The 18,402-nt window shown below is 48.3% G+C and overlaps 1 protein-coding gene across 4 annotated transcripts in view; it reads left to right on the forward strand.

Annotated features, from left to right (window-relative positions):
• VPS13C (vacuolar protein sorting 13 homolog C) overlaps positions 1-18,402 on the forward strand; it is a 5,236,720-nt gene that overhangs the window by 1,565,873 nt on the left and 3,652,445 nt on the right. For all 4 annotated transcript variants that reach the window (XM_069624493.1, XM_069624490.1, XM_069624491.1 and 1 more), the window contains one exon: positions 16,477-16,603. In XM_069624493.1, coding sequence (XP_069480594.1) covers positions 16,477-16,603 — 127 coding nt within the window. The remainder of the gene's footprint in view (positions 1-16,476; positions 16,604-18,402) is intronic.

The following is an 18,402-nucleotide window of genomic DNA, read 5'->3' on the forward strand; positions in this document are numbered from 1 at the left end:
TACATGCGTGGCTCTTGAAAGGATAAGATATGACTGGGACCTCTCTCAGGAAGTACTTGAGGTCTTGCCTGCTGTATGCAGACCATCTACAAGATCTTTGTACGCGTGCAGATGGAGAAGATTTGAGGCGTAATACAGGGAATGCAACCTTGACCCCATCTTTTGCCACAACTCTAGTGATTGTGTTCCTTCTCCCACTGGCCTCTGCAGGCTATCAGGTCACCACAGTCAAGGGATATTTGGCAGCCATGTCTGTGTTTAAAAGATTTCTGAATCAAGGTTAATTTTTTACCATCCTGGTAATGGCACAATTCCTGAAGGGCCTTGTAAATACGTTTCTGCCAACTCACTTTGTTCCGGATTGGGACCTTAATCTGGTTCTGACATTGCTGATGATGGCTCCCTTTGAGCCTATGCACTCTAGTCCCTTACGACTTCTCTCTTTGAAAACAGCCTTCTTGGTGGCTATTACATCCGCTAGGCTGGTTAGTGAACTGCAGGCCTTATGCTGTAAGCCACCCTTCCTGCGTTTTTTTTGGTGGAAAGTTTCAATCCGGGTAAGGCCTGGCTACCTCCCCAAGGTTGTTTCAGAATTTTGCCTGTCGCAATCCATCAACGTTCCGGTCTTCTTCCCTCCTCCACACCCTTCTAAGCACGAGGAACGGTTGCATCGCCTAGGCCCAAAGAGGGCATTGAGTTATATTGCCAGGACAGCTGATTTCAGGAGAGCTGACCAGCTCTTTGTGGCCTTTTCCTTAGACCTTAAGGGCCTGCCCATAACCACCCACGCAGACTTTATCCTGATGGATAATTTTCTGCAAAGATGAATTAAACAGCAGGCATCAGGGCCCAATCGACAAGGGGAGACTCTGCATCAACAGCATTGCAGAGGGGAGTCCCTGTCCGGGAGATTTGCTGTGCTGCGTCATGGTCCTCCCTTCATAACTCCGCAAAGCACTACAGTCTGGATGTGGTTCGTACAACTGATGCACGTTTTGGCAGGGCCATGCTGCAACATTTCTTGTATAACTTTCTGCCCGCCTCCTTCATTTACTGCTTTGAGAGTATATTAGATGAGGAATCTGCGGGAAAAAGACAATACATTGAAGGATAAATTACTTATTGTAATGTTCTTTCGATTCATTCTTCTCCCGCAGATTTCTCATGTCACCTCCCATCCATCCCTGCTCAAAGTCGGTGGTTGGCACACATGTTCTCTTTCACGTTGACTTGGTAACTGTGCTCTGTGTCCGTTTTCTGTCTTCCTTCAACAGATTTTAAAACAAAGAATTTTCTAACGCTACTTGTAGTGTTTATTCAATTGTTCCTCCTTCGGAGGTCTATACTTACTTCTTTTTTAAGGGCTCGTTAGCCCGTTTGTTCTCTGTTTTCCTATGCAGCGTTTGGTGCTCGGGGGGAAAAAAGGGAAGAAACTTAGGTTGGGGTATAGTGACGTGGTATTTATACGACACCTGACATCACATCCGGAACCGACGACCAGACGACAAGCAAGACGGATCAAAGGTCGATGGCCGGGTCGAGGTCCACTACGCCCCCTATCTAAGATTTTCCAAAGCACCGGAGCTGGAGGGAATATCTATCAAATGAGGAATCTGCGGGAGAAGAAGACACAGAAAGAACATTACGGTAAGTAATTTCTCATTTTATGATTTGGACGATTGTTAGTCCTAACTTTCATTGTTGTGCAAAACTTGATTAAAATTCGATTTGGAAAAAAAAAAATATATATATATTTTCAATTGTAACACAGCTTGTATTGCTATAAATGTTCACCAACAGAACAAACTGTAAAGATATTATTACCTCCAGAACAATATTTACTGCCAGGCTTAAATACTGTCAAAAAGAACTGCAACATAGTGTTCTTAACCACTATTACTAAACCACACGAAACTCGTCCCCCTGGACAACTTTGCTGCTTGTTGGAAGACCATGTGATCATTGATAATTAGAGCGTCTAATAGCCACCCCTCCGGCAAGAAAATTGTAATATTTTTTTAAAACAAATGTGCCTCTCATTAATCCCCAGAAAACTGTTGAAACCATGTGAGTTCCAAATCAGGACTTTTTGTGACCTTTTTTTGGCTAAAGACCAGTTCCCCAATCCCCCAATTTCCTTTTGGAGTGGCCGAGTGAATCCACAATCCAATGCAAGTCCACATGGTCTTTTAAATGGCAATTAAGATATGAAAGTAATAAAGCTGTTAGATATAAGTCCTGTGTGGTGCAGAGCAGTAAACGCGTTCGCTCTTATTACCACACCTTTGTTTGTTTTTCACTGGCCGCAAAATTGTGAAGCACTCTGATATCTTTTGTGTCCCCTTTGACCACCTCCGAAGTTGGCCTAATTGTGTAGTCTGCATTTGGCCTAATTGTGTAAAGGTATCCTTGCCCTGCATTTAGCCTAGACGGAACCCAAGTTGTAAACATTGTTGTTTGTACAACTAACCCATTTTCTCCCCTCGTGCCCTGCACCTTCGTAACTTAGTGGAAGGCACAGGCTGATTTAACACACCTTGCACTCACATACAACACAAACACTATTGCACAACACCTCTGCAATAAGAATGAAGCTAACTTTAGGGGGGGGCGCTGTTGGGCGCAACGAACATGGATGCCTGAAAGGCGAGCTCCGGCTGGAACAAATATCCTGCTTGAAAATATCCTGCCAACGCCGCTCTACACATTAAACAAACCGAGATTCTTGTGCCGGAAGGTCTCCTGCACTGACCCTATGATAATCAGGCGAGTTCAGGGCTGTCTCGCTGCGCTGCCCCTCCTGGAAAAGTGAAGCGGCTGTGAGGAGTCGTCGTGGCCGCCTCGCGGCTCCGCAGGAGATCTACTGCCGGCCAGAGACGTAACGGGGAAGACCCGGCCGCAGTGGGGGAGGGGTACTGCAGTGAACACAGTATTGCTGAGCCCTGGAAGGAGTGGAGAGCGACGACACCCCCTGCCTGATGCGGGGAAGCACTGTTGTAGGAGGTGGACGCGTGACACCAAGGCTGATCGAGATATAGGAGGTGGAAGGGGAAATCGAATCATGTCGCCGGCTGAGCGCTACACGGCCCTCCCAACGCGTGTTACGGAAGAGTACATCCTCTGCCGGGAGGCCGGGCTCTGCTCCCCCACGGAAGCACCGAGTTGAAAACGCCCGGGAACGAGGCGGAGACGCACGGAGGGGCACGCTCCGACACCACGGACAAGTAAGTGGGGCGTGTGGGTAAGGCCCCTGCCATCATAACACGCTCTGTGGTGGGAAGGGGTTTGAAACACTCGGCACGCCCAACCCACCTACGCTCCATAATTTTTAAAGTTAAACATAAAGACGACTGCCCATTCGACCCTGTCAGCACAACAGTACATGCTTGGTCTAGACTCTACCGCAGGCTTCAACTAGAGACTCCTCACTACGTGGAAGCACCCTTCTGGAACTTCCCCGGTATAGCACCATCTTATGACCCGGATGTCCGGAAACGTGGGACCCAGAGGGGGAGTTCAAAATTAAAGAGATCTACCCCAATGGCACATTCATAACGTTAGAGGAATTTAAGGTTGGAATGGGAAGGGATCATCTGAAAATACTACAATATCCTAGGATGCGAATGGCCTTTAAGGCCAGAAGGCCTCTATTCCCTGATGACCCTCCCCCACATCCATGCCTCACGGCTTTGTCCACACAGGTGGGAGTAAGCGTCTCTGGGCTCTATGCAGTGGTACAGGCAAACTGATGTGGGAACTACCATATCGGATAAGGCATGGGAAAGATATTGTGATTTAACCAAAAAGGTCTCCATTAATGCAGGCCTCCGGCTGATCCAATTTAAGGTACTAAATAAGTTACACTATACACCCGAGAAGATAGCTAAATTTACACAAAACGGACCGGACAGCTGCCAGAAATGCGGGAGCAACCGTGCAGACTCTTTCCACATGTACTGGAGCTGCCCGCCCATACACAGGTTCTGGGGAGAAGTGGCGTCCATCCTAGCTGAAATTACACACGTCCCAGCAGACCTAACACCCCAGAAATACCTATTTGTGGACATTGGGAAGATTTCGGAAGTGACCAGAAGACTATTCAATGTGGCATGCATAGTGGCTAAAAAATGTATATTACAGAAATGGAAGAGTACACACGCGCCACGTATCAATCATTTTCTCAAAGAATTGTCATATGTCAATGAATGTGAGGAGCAGTACATAAGGTCACTCCCGAGATTTAGCAAGCCAAAGGACATTTGGGCTCCGTTCAGAGTATACTTGTGTGACATGGGGTCGGCTGGTGGCATCCCGGCTGTACCTGGAAATTAAACGGCTATGTAGACTTTACATGTTTTACTGTGTTTGGATATTTGTCAACTAAATCACTGAATTGTATGGAATGCTATGTTGATGAACCGATGTGTACCACCATCAATAAATAAAGTTTAAAAAAAAAAAGAATGAAGCATACTTTAACAGAAATTCCTGATCCCGACCCTGGTGGTGGTGTTCTGCGGGAGGATCACATGGGGGAGGAAACAGGTCAGGAAGAAGGGGATAACCCCTTGTTTAATTTCCCCTGAAACCCTAATCTTTTAATTGCTTATTGCAAAGTAAAAAAGGTTAGGAAGACTAACTTTGTTGGTAGAGACTTCAAGTCCCATAATTAACCCAGTACTGAGACGAGGAAGAGGGATGTAGAGTAATACTGCAGAAGGAGTGGTCAGCTAATTGATGTAAACAACCTATACCAGAGGGAGACTGCAAGGTTAAAAAGCCCCCTCCAGTGCTGGTGAGGAAGCAGCAGGAGAGGAGAAAGCAGTACAGGCCGTGTTTGCAGCGGAAGGTGAAGCTGGAGGCAAGAGAACATGCCGGGACCCCTAAGAAGCCAACTGCAGTGATGGGTCCTGAGGGGGTTTTTGACTCAAGTTGTCCCTATTGCAGATGTCGCGCAGCGTGAAGCGTAAGAAAAGGACGCTTGCCCAATGAAGACTCATTGTGCAGAGGTGGGGCAGCAGGAAGCCGAAGCAACGAGGGAAATGTGCCCTATCTCGAGGTGTCAAGTAGCTGGGTTGCACCTGAACCTCTTTGGGGCAGAAGGCGCTCCAATTGCGAGTGCTCAAGCAGAGGGAGGCCAGAAGAGGCTGTCTGCACGGTCGTGGGAAACCACAATCTCAGAAGACCTGCGAACTCCAGGTGGAAAAGGAGCAAGTGACTTACCCAGTGAGTTCACGTCTTGCGAATGACTTCGGGGCACTCCGCTGTCTGCGTGTTTTCAACAGACAGATTCACTCGCATACGAGTGAAAGCAGCAGCAGTTATGTTTCTGAATATCGATCTATCCAAAACCAATTGAAGTTACATTTGTTGAATCAAAAGGACTATGCAAGCCAGCGTATTAGTTTGTGGAAAGCCCAAAGGCCCTGTGACAAAGCCTTGGTAAACACTAAAGCCTACAAGCAAAAACCAAGCCAAAAGTGTTTGGGAACTTGGCAATATCAAAGCCACAAACATTGTTTATGGCAAGAGGGCACTATTGGGTAACCCAAGAGTTGTAAGACTTGCTACTCATGTGTTCTGAAATGCAGATCACCTGTTGATACAAACCTGCATCGCCAAAGCCAAGAGAGAGGCATAGTGATACTGCAGCCTGATGACTGTTTCATTTGTTGGTGCAAAGAAGAAAGAAAGGTGGGAAACAGGCTGCCCTTCTGGAGAAATTATCCAGAGGGAGAGGAGCATAGTTGCCAAGGAGACCTAAAGAGCACTAATGTGATTCCTTGTTTCCCTGAAAATGGTTTAAAGTTAAATACCAAAGAATCCTTGTGAAGTTGTTGTTCCAAGTTGGAAGTTACCACAGAAGCACACAGGCAGTCGAGTATACCTGTATGATAAATTGTGGAAGTAGAAGGACTGGTACACAAATCAACAGGTTAGTAATAGTAGAGTGCTGAACTGTGGTTCTAACGGAAACAACTTGTGTTAAATTGTGGCATTTAAAGAAGAATTGTGCAAACTTGTTGTGGAAAAGTTACAATTATTTTTAAATCAACGTTGTGGCGAATCATCCCAACAAAGACAATTGTTGTTCACAAGAATACAAATGTGAAACCTGTTCTTATTCCAGGAGTAGTTGGAACAGACTAATTCTTTTGGTGCTTTGTTGCGACCACAGAACTGTCTAAGTTTCAAGTCTTCAAAGACTGTGTTGGAACTCTGTGCTAAACTAGGATTACACATCCAGCTATGTGAAAATTGTTGCATTCCGACCCCAGCTTTCTCAGACTGGTAGCTGTACCTACTGCCATGATCTCAGTTTTCCCGTCATTCAGTGCCAAATCATTTTCCATCCTTCAAGTTTGTATTCTTGAGTAAACCATGTTGATCATCTCTATATCCTTAATATAATTCCCAGACAAGGGGATAAGGCACAGCACATCATCCACGTAATTCGTATATAGCACTCCCTTGACACTAAGCCGCTCAAACAGTGGTGCAGTAAACAAGTTAGAGTCCTGGGGAGAGGCACACGCCCTGCAGGACTCCACAAGAGATCTCAAAGTTGTCTGATTTCCATCAAAGACTCTTGCTGTTCATTGGGAAAGGATGGACTCAACCCATTTAGGCGCGGTTCTCGAAGTGGGACGTGGGAATGAGCCTTGATACTAGCAAGGGATGATTGACTAGGTTGAATGCTGCAGAGGGTTCAAAGAGCATGAGGAGGGCGGTCCTCATCTTTCGACAAACTCCAGCATGTTTGCCTTAAGATCTAATCGAGCCGATTCCGTGCTGTGGGCCCTGCGGAAACCTGACTGCCTTTGACTCAGGATCTGGTTTTCCTCCAGGTATGCTTAGACCTGTTTATAAGCCGCTCGGTCCAGGATTTTAAGCAAAAAAGGTACGTTCGAAGCAGGTCAATAATTGGTGGCCACATTTGTGTCAAGAGAGGATTTCTTTAATAATGGTGAAATCAAAGTCTGTTTGGTGCATAGTGGTACACAGCACTTCTTAAAGGAAGAGTTCACAAATTTGGTAATAAGTGGTATCAACTGATTGGCTCATTCATTCTTAACCCTGAATGGACACACATCACCTTTACAAAATTTGGCTATCAGCTGTTTCACCATGGCTAACATTTCATCATCTGTCACGGGATGCAACTCAAAGGGAAGGGGGGGAGTTCAACTCCAACTCTGGGGGGAATTATGGCAGATCACCTTACCATGTATATCCCATTTTGCCCGAGTATCAGCCTGGACCTTTCCTATTTTATTAATCAAAGCCTCTTAAATAGCATTACACCAGTGGTTATGTTAATCATAGGTGTGGCCGGAAGCAGATCCTGAAGTGCCTGCAAGATTTTAAACAATTCTTTCGTGTCTGAGTTAGCATTTTTGATCCTCAGATCAAATGCAGATTTGTTTGCCGAAGTGATGGCATCTTTATCCGTTTTTGCGACTGCAAGATATTTTGTTTTGTTATCTTCAGAGGTGGACACCTTTCAAGAGTTAAAAGCCTTATGCTTGATTGATTTAAGATGTTGAATTTCATCTGAATACCAACCAAAGGTTCCCTTTTTACCATAAGGCATGTCTTTTCGGGTGTCTTGATGTTCATGGCATTCTCCAACATATTTTGATAGGCCGTGGCTATTTTATCCATGGAGTACAGCTGGGACAAACTATTAATAGTGTCTTCAAAGAGCGGAGCTAAACCCAAGGCCGAAAGCTGGCTGGTGTTTCTTGATGTGGACACCACTCTTTCAGGTTTGGCTTTCTTGGGCTGATAAGGGCAAACAAGGTTAAAGTGAATGAGAAACGGGGAAAAGTATGTCTCCCGGAAGTTTGGGGAAATCAGGCATAGTAATAGGCAGGCGATAAATAAGCACAATGTCAATGTTTGTGTTTGGATCCAGCAGAACCTTTGCATGCAATAAGTCACATACACTCTGTGTTTCAAAGCATACAGCGTGAATATGGATGGATGATCTATACGTTAATGCAACCTTCCACCCACCGGCCGCAAGTCTGGTCTACGCGATTAATATTGTAGCCAATAGGGTTTGCCAAGAACAGTGCTGGACCTGCTGCCTCATGTAACCACGTCTCTGTAATGAAGCACATATCCACTGGTTCGCCTAGTAAATAATCAGCAATGTCTGTGTATGCTTTATCAAGGAACGGGTATTGAGCAGTACACAAGTGAGCAGCAACCTCATGCTGGGTGAAGTAATGCCTGTACCTTAAAATGGAATGCTGTGGAGGTCGTCACCAGCAGTTTTGGGGTCCCGGACGCAAACCAGCAAAAACCGGCCTAATGAATGTGGCGGCGCGTCAATAGCAGCGAGGCTGCTGGGAACTGTAGTTTTAGTGCAACTACTCGCTGTAACTGAGCACACAGGAAGACTTTCAATTCCAACTGTTGCAGGTAAACACACAGTGGTGAACTTTCTTAAATGCCCTAGTCAATTTCAAATCTAGGTGAAGCAAGAAAAGCAGGGTATTTAGCAGTGGTCTAAAAGATATTGCAATAAGACTTTGAAGAATGGGCATATAGCTTTCAAATCAAGCTGTGACTGTAAAACAGATTTTCAAATTAGTTCCCGAAATCCTAACGGAGCATAAAGTCACTCACACTCCAGACTTTAATCAACAGTAGGCAGCCACAAACGCTAGTCTCTCGCAAACAGGCAGAATTACTCATGTTGTTAGTTTTCAACCTTTGTTATAGGAGACAGACGTTTTCAGTATGTCACTACCTTTTTAGTTTGGGCTATTAGGTGGGGCTTGAAAGTGCTACCTTTAAGCTGAAACTTTTGTCATTAACATAAGAGCTTTAACATAAGAGCTTCAAATAGGGGCTCTGAATGTGGGTCTGTAATGCTTTTCCAATGGTGATGACATTTGAAGAGGGATACAGTGTTGTTAAGTTATTGAATCCCTCCATTCCCTGCCCCTAGCCATGCTAATCCTTATGACTAATCCGACCCATTTGTCCATGCATCTCATGTTTATAATCTTTTTTTAAGCGTGCATGCATGAAAGCGGCTGACCACAGTGCAGCTCGGGCATGCAAGGAGCGGTCCCTCCTGATTCCAAATGATTTATTACGAGCGTAGGGTAGAGCACACCACACAAAAAGCGCATGAAAATTCTATGCATATACAATCGGTTCTTGGTCCACAGACTTCTAATGGAGGCCAGGGTGTACTGTCATTCAAATGCATCAACAGTGGGGGTCCGGGGCCCTCTCTGCTGAACCCCTGTAGAGAAACGGGGGTCCGGCAAGTTTGAAAGGCCACATCCACCAGCGCATTTCCTGTCTTTTACAAAAGAGCCAGATAAAGGTGTATGGAATCTGCAGTCCACCCCGCCCCCATCGCTCTGAAAGCGCACCCTCCCTTGAAGAGGGACCATAAAAGAAGTGTATTGATTTAAATATCATGAATACAGAGTCCCTTCCGAATGGCCTGGTCTGAGGCTCGGTTTTGTCAAACTCTGAGAGAAAGCCGTTGATTATTAAATGCGTCCCCACGCAGCACCCATCCCCCCCCTCAATCTCCCCCCTTCGGATTTCACGACTCTGGATCCATAAATCACAATGCATGGCACCCAAGGACTTTCTTAATTCTTAGGTCGAAGACTGTGGTGGCTGAAGTTGTGTCAATTATCAAGGGTGTTGGGGGTTTGTCGGGACCCCCCCCAGCGCCTTCCGTAAGCCCCCAACCCCGAAGGACTCAGAGACGTCCTCTCGGTTCGGGCTTCCCGGTCGCTCTACCGTGGCCGGGAACGCCCCGTTTATTTATGTTGCATGTGGCGGCGTGCAACGTCACGCCGCCGCGTGTGCGCCCAGTCATCGGGCAGCGCCACACTCCTCCTTTTTCCGGGAGAACAATAACAATACTAATACTAGACACTGCAAACCAAACCAAAATGAATCCTTAACATTTTACGAAAACCCCAGGTTCAAAACACCCCTTTATTGACATCCACCCGGGTCCCCTTACTTAACAGTTCTCATCCTCAGGACAAACAGCCAGGTGACCCAACACGTAATCGCTGAGGTGAGCAGGTTTCCCTCGCCCAGCCCTCTGGGGGTACCTCCTGCTCACCTCCGGCACTGGTGATCTGTCCAGGAGCATGCCCCGGGCCGGGGACTCAGGCAGACAGGGTGTTTCCCTTTCATCCTCAGGGATTTCTCCTGGGTCTGGATCAGGAGGTGGATCAGTTCTTGGATCCCGCAGTTTCTTGAAGAAACTCACATTGCGAGTTACCGCCGACCGGCCGTCCGATGCAGTCACCATGGATCTCCAGACCGCGACGACATCCAGCGGTTCCGGTTCATACGGTAGGGAGAGCTTCCCATGGGGATGCCTATTCCGAATGAAGACCTCATCGCCAGGCTCCAGCCGCTGCGGGCGAAGCCCTCTCCCAGCTTTCTCTTGCTCGATCCTCAGCCGCCGGTCCATCTCGACCTGTTGGTCATTGATCACCCCAGGTTCTTTCTCTCCTACCTCTGGTAGCAAACCCCGAGGACAACGCTTGAAAAATGCCTCAGCCGGGGCCACTCCAGTGGATGCATGTGGCGTGGTGCGGCACACCCTCAGAAACTGGTAAAGGGCTCTCTGGAGCGACTGCCCCTGAGCAATTCTAAAGGTCTTATTTAGAGTCCTCATGAGCCGTTCCGCTTCGCCATTGGCCCGGGGCCAGAGGGGCATGATTTTCCTGTGCACAACCCCATAGCACTCAATCAGCTCTGAGAAGCATTCGCTCTGGAATGGCGCCCCGTTGTCCGAGCACAGCGTGCGTGGGAAACCATGGGCCGCAAACACCTTTTCCACGGCCACCACGACATGCTCAAATGCCAGAGTCCACAAACTCCACCTCGGGGTATCTAGAGTACTCGTCGACCAGAACTAGGAAATGGGTGCCCATGGTGGTGGATCCAAAGTCCGCATGAACGATTTCCCAAGGGCGCGTCCCCCTCGGCATTGTCTCTATTGCAGGTTCCCGCTGCAGGGGAGATGCCGCCTGGCACCAAACACAGGCCGCCACGAAGTCATCCACCTTACGATCTAGCTCAGGGAACCACACCTTCAGCCGTAGGCGTGCCTTGGTCTTGGCGGCATCCTGATGACCACGGTGAGCCAAAGCAATCACCTCGTCCACCATCGATTGGGGTACCACAATCCGATCTCCGCAGAGCAGAAGGCCAGATGTCGAGAACGATAACTCCTCCCGGACTTTCCATAGTTGCTCAAGTCCGGTCCTGGCCTCCTGGGTGCGCCCCGCCAGAGCTTCCAGCATCGACTTCCAGGAGCCCTGTTGCATTGAATGCCTTAGGATCTGGAAGCACTCATCTTGCGCTGCTGCTGCCTCCAGCTCCTGGAGAGGCATGGCATTTGGCGTGGCTGCCTCCACCACCACCCGGACAAGCTCTTCTGGTTCTTCTGCACAGGCGTCCTGGACTTCGCCTGCATACGCCCCAGGGTGTCTGGAGAGATAGTCTGCAGCGTTGTTCGCCCCTGGCCGGTATACCAACGTGACTCCATACTCCAAAAGGGCGAGCATCCACCGCTCAATGCGTGCCGGTGGCTTGGATGACGACCCTGCTAGGATGGGAAGCAGCGGCTTGTGGTCTGTCACCACCGTAACCGGGCGTCCAAGGACGTAGAGCCGGAGGTGCCGGCATCCCCACAGTACTGCCAGCGCCTCACGCTCTATCTGTGAGTATCGCTGCTCTGCATCGGACAGGGCCTTGCTGGCATATGCCACCGGGCGGACGCCCCCACCACTGTCAATTTGTGTTAGCACAGCGCCCAGGACGAATGGGCTGGCGTCGACTATGATCTCTGAAGGCAGCGCGGGATCGGAGGAGGACATGGTGTCTTCAGCCGCCAGGGCACCCTTTATGTCATCAAAAGCCACCTGTTCTAGCGGGCCCCAGTTCCAGATGACATCCTTCCTGGTCAGTGCCCTGAGCGGTTCCGATCTGGAGGCCAGATTTTTAATGAACCGTCCACAGTATGTGACCATGCCTAGGATGCTTCGCACCTCAGATACGGACTCTGGAGGCTGCGCCTTCTTTATGTCCTGCACCTTCCGATATCAGGAGACACCCCCCCTTCTTTGAATACAAAACCAAATAATTCTATTGATGGTCGGAGAAATTCACACTTCTCTTTGTGGAGGGTGAGTCCCAAGGATTGCTGTCTTCCGAACGTCTTTGCCAACCGCCTCAGATGGTCTACCTCCGTTCTGGCAAGCACCAGGATGTCGTCGCTTATGTTCAAAACGCCCTGTCGATCAGCCAGGGCACCCCGAATAATGTTCTGGAACACCTCTGCTGCCGAGGACACACCAAAGCTTAGCCTCTTGTAGCGGTATAGCCCTCAGTGTGTCGTGAAGGTGGTAATGTACCTCGACTCGGGGTGGAGGACAACCTGGTGATAGCCCGCTCGAAGGTCCAGTTTCGAAAAGAAACGATCGCCCTGTACCTCCGCAATGATGTCGTCAATCGTCGGGGTGAGGTGCCTCTCTCTCTTAATGGCCTTGTTCGGGAGCCTCATGTCGACGCAGATTCTAACAGCATCGGGTTGTTTAGGCTTCCGTGCCACCACTATCGGGGACACCCAGGGCTTTTCTATAATGTCAAGATTGACCACGGAGGTGGCACGGCACCCTTCGATGTTTCAGGGCAATGGGCTGCACTGACTCATCAATGTGTAACCTCACTGGGTCACCGGCCATCTGCCCGATCCCCTTGAACAGCGCGGCATACTTTTCGAGCAAGTCATTAAAGTCCTCTAAATAGACAGAGTATGCGAAGCTGACGATGCCGAGGGCCTCTGCTGCAGCACAATTTAGCAGCGTGTTGGTGCTCACCGGTGTCACGTAGAATCGTGCTGTGATTTGGGAGCCCTCATGTTCTACTTTTGCCACGAACACAAACCGTCCAGAGGGATGGGGTCAACACCACCGAAGGCAAAAATGCGGGCCTTGGGAGCAGCCAGCTTGGGGGGGCTGGTCCATGGCATCATAGTGTCCACGGGCCATTACATTCACCGACACCCCAGTGTCCACAAGGACGGGGACTGGAGATCGGTTCACCTTGACCACGCACCTTGGCTGTCTCCTGTTCTTACTTTTCAGGATCCCCACACTCGAGACAAAGATGTTGTTCTCTTCGTCCTCTTCTTCAGCTTCCTCCAGCTGGGCATCCTCCTCAGTCTGATCCACCTAAGTGACGTTGGATGGTCGACCCTGGCGATTGAAACTGGACCGTCCCGGGCCCCTCGGTACCAATACTGGCATTGCGGCTTTGCATACCCTCAAGAAATGATCTGGCATCCCACACCGTCCACAGGTCTTTCCAGCCGCACGGCACTCAGCAGGGTGGGGCAGGTCATACCCACATTTTTGGCAGATTTCTCCTGCCCTCCCGGCTCGATCCCGGGGACTGCTGCCAGGTCTTCGGGTGCCCCTGCCACATCGCACATACCTCTTCGGTCTTGATGAGGCGCGACCTGGCCTCCATTCTAGCTGCCCTTGCCTCCGACACCTCATGGCGCCTCCCCAGTTCAAGGATGCGCTGAAGTGTAATTCCAGGCTCCCTTAGCACCTGGCGCCTTAATTTGCCTGATGAGCAAGCCTGGATCAGCATCGTCCTGATCATGTCCTCCGCATCACCCCAAGCACAGGCCAGCGAGAGACGCCTTAGGCGCCCATAGAAAGTGTCCAGAGTCTCATCGTCTTTCTGTTTGGCAGAGAGCATGACAAAACGTTCATAATACGCATTGGCGAGAGGCAGAAAGTAGGCCTGCAGAGCGGCCTTCTCCTGATCATAGGATCCATCCCCTGGCGGAAGCGATTCAAAAGTCTCTTGGACAGATGGACCTGCCGAGTACAGCATAGTTGCCAGCCGGGTATCATCATCTACCACCTGGGCAGCCCGAAAGTACATGTCAAGGCGGTCCACCCACCTCCTCCATCTGGGCCCCAAACTGGAAGGTGGGCCCGATACATCAAACTCTGGGATGGGCTGCAGAGCCGCCTGTGCACGTACCTGAGCCATAAGGGGAAAATCTGCTATACAACGGGCGCTGCCACCCACTGCGCTGGAAGTAGAGGACCTTGAGGGCCTGCCTGACCACCTGGAGGCTGCTGTGCCGGCTGCACTGGAGGCAGCAAACCTTGAGGTGCTGCTGGCGCACGTGGAGGCCGCTGCACCGCCGCTCCGTCCTGGTCCTCAGTATCACTCATTCGTTCGAGCGCACAGGCACCCCCAGCGTGGAGGACAGGGGCCGCAACTCAAACACCAAGTCCAAATGCCTCTAGCCAGCACCATTGAAGAAAACAGCTGCTGTACCACACTTCTGTGATGATGAAGAGGATGAAGATCAGTGGGGCCACCAGTCTGATGATGAAAAAGATGAAGAGAAGCCTCCGCTTCCAGCTGCTCCAAAAATTAGGAAAAGAAAGAAATATGGGCTATGCAGGCCCAGCCATTGTAGCCCTCCTTCTTGCTTGCACTCGACATAGGAGACCCAGGAAAATGCAAAATCACCAACTGGGCATAGTCACATGCAGGTATCACTGCCTGCTAGCAGGATTGCTCAAACCGGAGCTCGGAGAAGTTTCACGGCCTGATCCACAAAATGGCCGCCAGCCGCGTGGGTAACGCACGGCCTGCAGGCCGGAGCGAAGTCTCAAGGCGACCTCGCTGCAAATAAACAAAAATTGCCGGTCAAGTCACCGCCGGGCCCAGGCATTGTTTCCCCCACTCGTCGCCACTGTTGGGGGTTTGTCGGGACCCCCCCAGCGACTTCCGTAAGCCCCCAACCCCGAAGGACTCAGACAGAGACGTCCTCTCGGTTCGGGCTTCCCGGTCGCTCTACCGCGGCCGGGAACGCCCCGTTTATTTATGTTGCACGCAGCGGCGTGCAACGTCATGCCGCCGCGTGCGCGCCCAGTCATCGGGCAGCGCCACAAAGGGGGTGTCACAATTTTTAAAAGAGTATTCATCTAAAGTTTAGTGCCATGCAAGCTGCCAGCTTCTGTAAAATGTTTCTTTTTAAATGTTACTAGTTAATCCATCACAGATACTTCTACTGTGCCAAGACATTTTGTACTGCGTAACAACTGCAATCTCTTTTCAGGGGCACCTCCTCCACTTCAGACTCTACGAATCTTTAACTATTGTGATCAGAAAGTAGTATTTCTTGGTATACATGAAGTTTAATGTCTTTGAAGGGCCCCCGCCATTCATTTTAAAAGGGAGGGGAGGCGAACGCATTTCTCTCCTTGCTGCAAGTAAACAAAGTGTGACTGTGATCATTCCGCCAAAGGGGGGCTGGAAAAAGACATGGTTGAATTCAAATGGGGGGCCTGACTGGCCATTATCGCCTCACAAAGCCAGAGTTTATTGGGGGAAACCTGCTACTGGCGTAACAAAAAAAATATATCTTGGCCAGGTCTGCCTTCAGCCACTCAATTTATAAGCACTATGTGTTTCTTTCATTGTTAAAAACATGCATTGGCAAAGCCAAATGTTTTGTCTTATGTGCAAGAATTAGACATTTGTCAAGCACTGCTATTAGATGCCCATGTACTCGCACTATTTTGTAGCAGCTGCCATCAATGACAGTTAATACCACTACGGAAGGGCCTGGCCAGTGCCTTTGCCATGCTTACACAAAAGCCCAAATCGTTGGCCAGTGCTCATTTTAAAAACATTTTAAACAAGTGGGAAAAAGAGGATGCAGAAAGCAATATCTTCAGAATCTTCACAGCCTTGACACTGGCAGTTGCCTGCAGTAATAACACATAATACATCTCCAAACCTGCGACACGTTGCCCTCCACGCTTTCCCCCTTCTTTTCAATCCATCCCCCCCAAGTTCACCCTCACATACCATCTCGGCGCCAGTCCCTTTCGTTCACTTTGCACCCACTCCACCCTAACTCAGCCATCTGTAGTCGACCCTATATAGTATTCATTGAACAGTCAACCTCCTACCATTTCCCGCCACCTCTGTATATCCCACTCTTAAAAGAAACCAATCCAGTGGGAATGCACTCCTTGGGCATGTAACCAGTAGATCGATGAGCATTAGTATTAGTGATTTGTTTGGAAACATTGAGGATATTTTCAACAAGCAGCCTTAAGAGAGATTTTTCAAATGTTTCTTTTGTAAATAGAAATTCAACTTTGTAGAGTGCTTGTGGAAACATTTGCATATATTGTGCAATGGAACATGAATAGATTTAGCTTAAACCCGATAGTGGTTCTCCAGCAATACTGGTTACTGAATATATCCACTCATTTTTCATTTTGTTTTAACACCTGACCTTCCTCATACTGTAGATCGTGCTGCTAGTTATAATGAGTAAGATTGCGCTCTGAAATATTTCAGATTGTTTTGCTTGTTCACCTCTCTATTGTTCTACTCTAAACAATGCAAATTTCATCACAGCTCAGGAGTATTAATCAAGGTGGTCATCGAACTTCCAGCATTTCTTCTCTGGAAGAGATAATGGATGAAGCCTATGACAAGTTTGATGTCCAACTGAAAAGTGTGCAGTTACTTTTAAGCCGACCAGGTATGAAATGTATTTAAACTCTCTCAAGCGTCATTTGAAGAATAAATCCCAGTGACATAATTATGTAATATTCTCTGTGAATGATAATCTTCATGGAGGATGAAAACTCCAAGAAAGCAACGTTTTTTTAATATTCTTCACGATTGAAAGAACTGATGGGAAAGCCCTAGCCCACTTTGTAGACCTCATCCCCATTTTCATGACTTTCGCCAAAAAGCATCTGCAAGGATACAACTGAAGAAATGCTGAATGCACACTTAGAGTTCCACTCAATACATGCTGTTTCGATCTAATCTTTTCAAACATGTAAGCCACATTTTATAACGCTTAATACTTTCAATAAAGTTTGATTTTATTTGCGGAAGCTAGAATGAGAAGTGCAATGTGGCCGTGCTTGCCGAATGCTCTTGTGAGAAACAGACTTATAATCACATTTAATGCAGAAATATTGTCAGAATCCTTCTTTAAACTGTTGAACCCGTAGTGAAGAAGATTTCTTCCCACTAATGTACCTCTATATATGGTCAAACAGACGTACAGAGAGCTCTATTAATTGAAAGACCGGATCCAGACGAGAAACTATGGCTCCAAGGGAAAGGTAAGGCAATTTAGTACACTGCAGTGGAATAACAGTACACAGGATTCCCCAAACCCTGTTAACTAACCTGTGCAGTCTAGGAAGGTGCACAGAGAATTCGGGTTTTCGTAAGGCACAGATGTGGCAGTAGTAGCAGAAATCTGTAATTCCATAATACAGATAAGTACCAAAATATAGGTAAGGTTACAATATTAAGTCAACAAAGAACGGTTCTTAGCGTACTGGATCCTGAAGAGCTTTACATGAGTCTTGAACGTAATGTTGATCCAAATGCCTACACCGCCGGCATGAGGAAGCCTAAAATTAAAGCCACCTATCCCACCAGCAAGCGGACGGCTAAAGTCCTTGCACACAAGGAAGTCTCTAGTCCATGTGCTTTTGGTTTTGTAAAGTACACTGTAAGGATTGACGTCCGTGTGTCCGTTACAGGAGAAAATGAGGTAGTAGCAGTATCTTCGGTGATTTGCAAAAGCTGACGAATATTCAAAGAGAAGACCAGGTAACAATCCGGCTTGGTAGGAAGGCGAGCAGCAAGGTACAAAACGTCTTGCAGTTCAATCCAGTAAGCGGTCCGGGTCAGAAGGTAGCGGTCAAGGAATGGACAAAACCTAAGCAAAGGCAAATCCAAAAGGCAGTCTGAGTTGATAGTAACAGTGTATCAGCAAGACAGACAAGGAATAAGCAAAGCAAGGTCAGTAGACAAAAAACAGGTTGGCAACTTGAATGAATGAAACAGAGGTTCGTAGGAAACAATTCAGAAGCAGCAAGGTTAGGGTAGGAGGAGCTAATATACCCTAGTCACCTGACCACAACCTACGTTTCAGGAAGACATCTTCCAGTGCCTGTGCAAGGGATGCCATCTTCTCCAAGGTAAGCGCCAGCAGCCCCAGCGTCTACGATAGTTCAAGATTGCAGTTACCGGCAAAGAAGCATCTTGCCGTCTTATACATGATGTGACCAACCCACATCCAGGTCCCCTTACAGAAGTAGAATTCTCCCGATTTCTACCTGGGATCATGACAAATATCCCTATATAGTGAGCTATGGAAAACTCTTCAAATAACTCTACCCATTGTGACAAATCTAGGGTTTTCGTCCCTTCCCCAAATGGGAGAGTTGCTGCCTTTGAGACTAGCGAGGTGAGCCTGCTACGCAAACCTCCCACACCCTAGGGGTTTGGGCAAACGGTATCTCCCTGGGA

This window comes from Ambystoma mexicanum, chromosome 11, assembly GCF_040938575.1.
Source record: "Ambystoma mexicanum isolate Mex_15411 chromosome 11, UKY_AmexF1_1, whole genome shotgun sequence".
In the NCBI taxonomy this organism is placed as follows: domain Eukaryota; kingdom Metazoa; phylum Chordata; class Amphibia; order Caudata; family Ambystomatidae; genus Ambystoma; species Ambystoma mexicanum.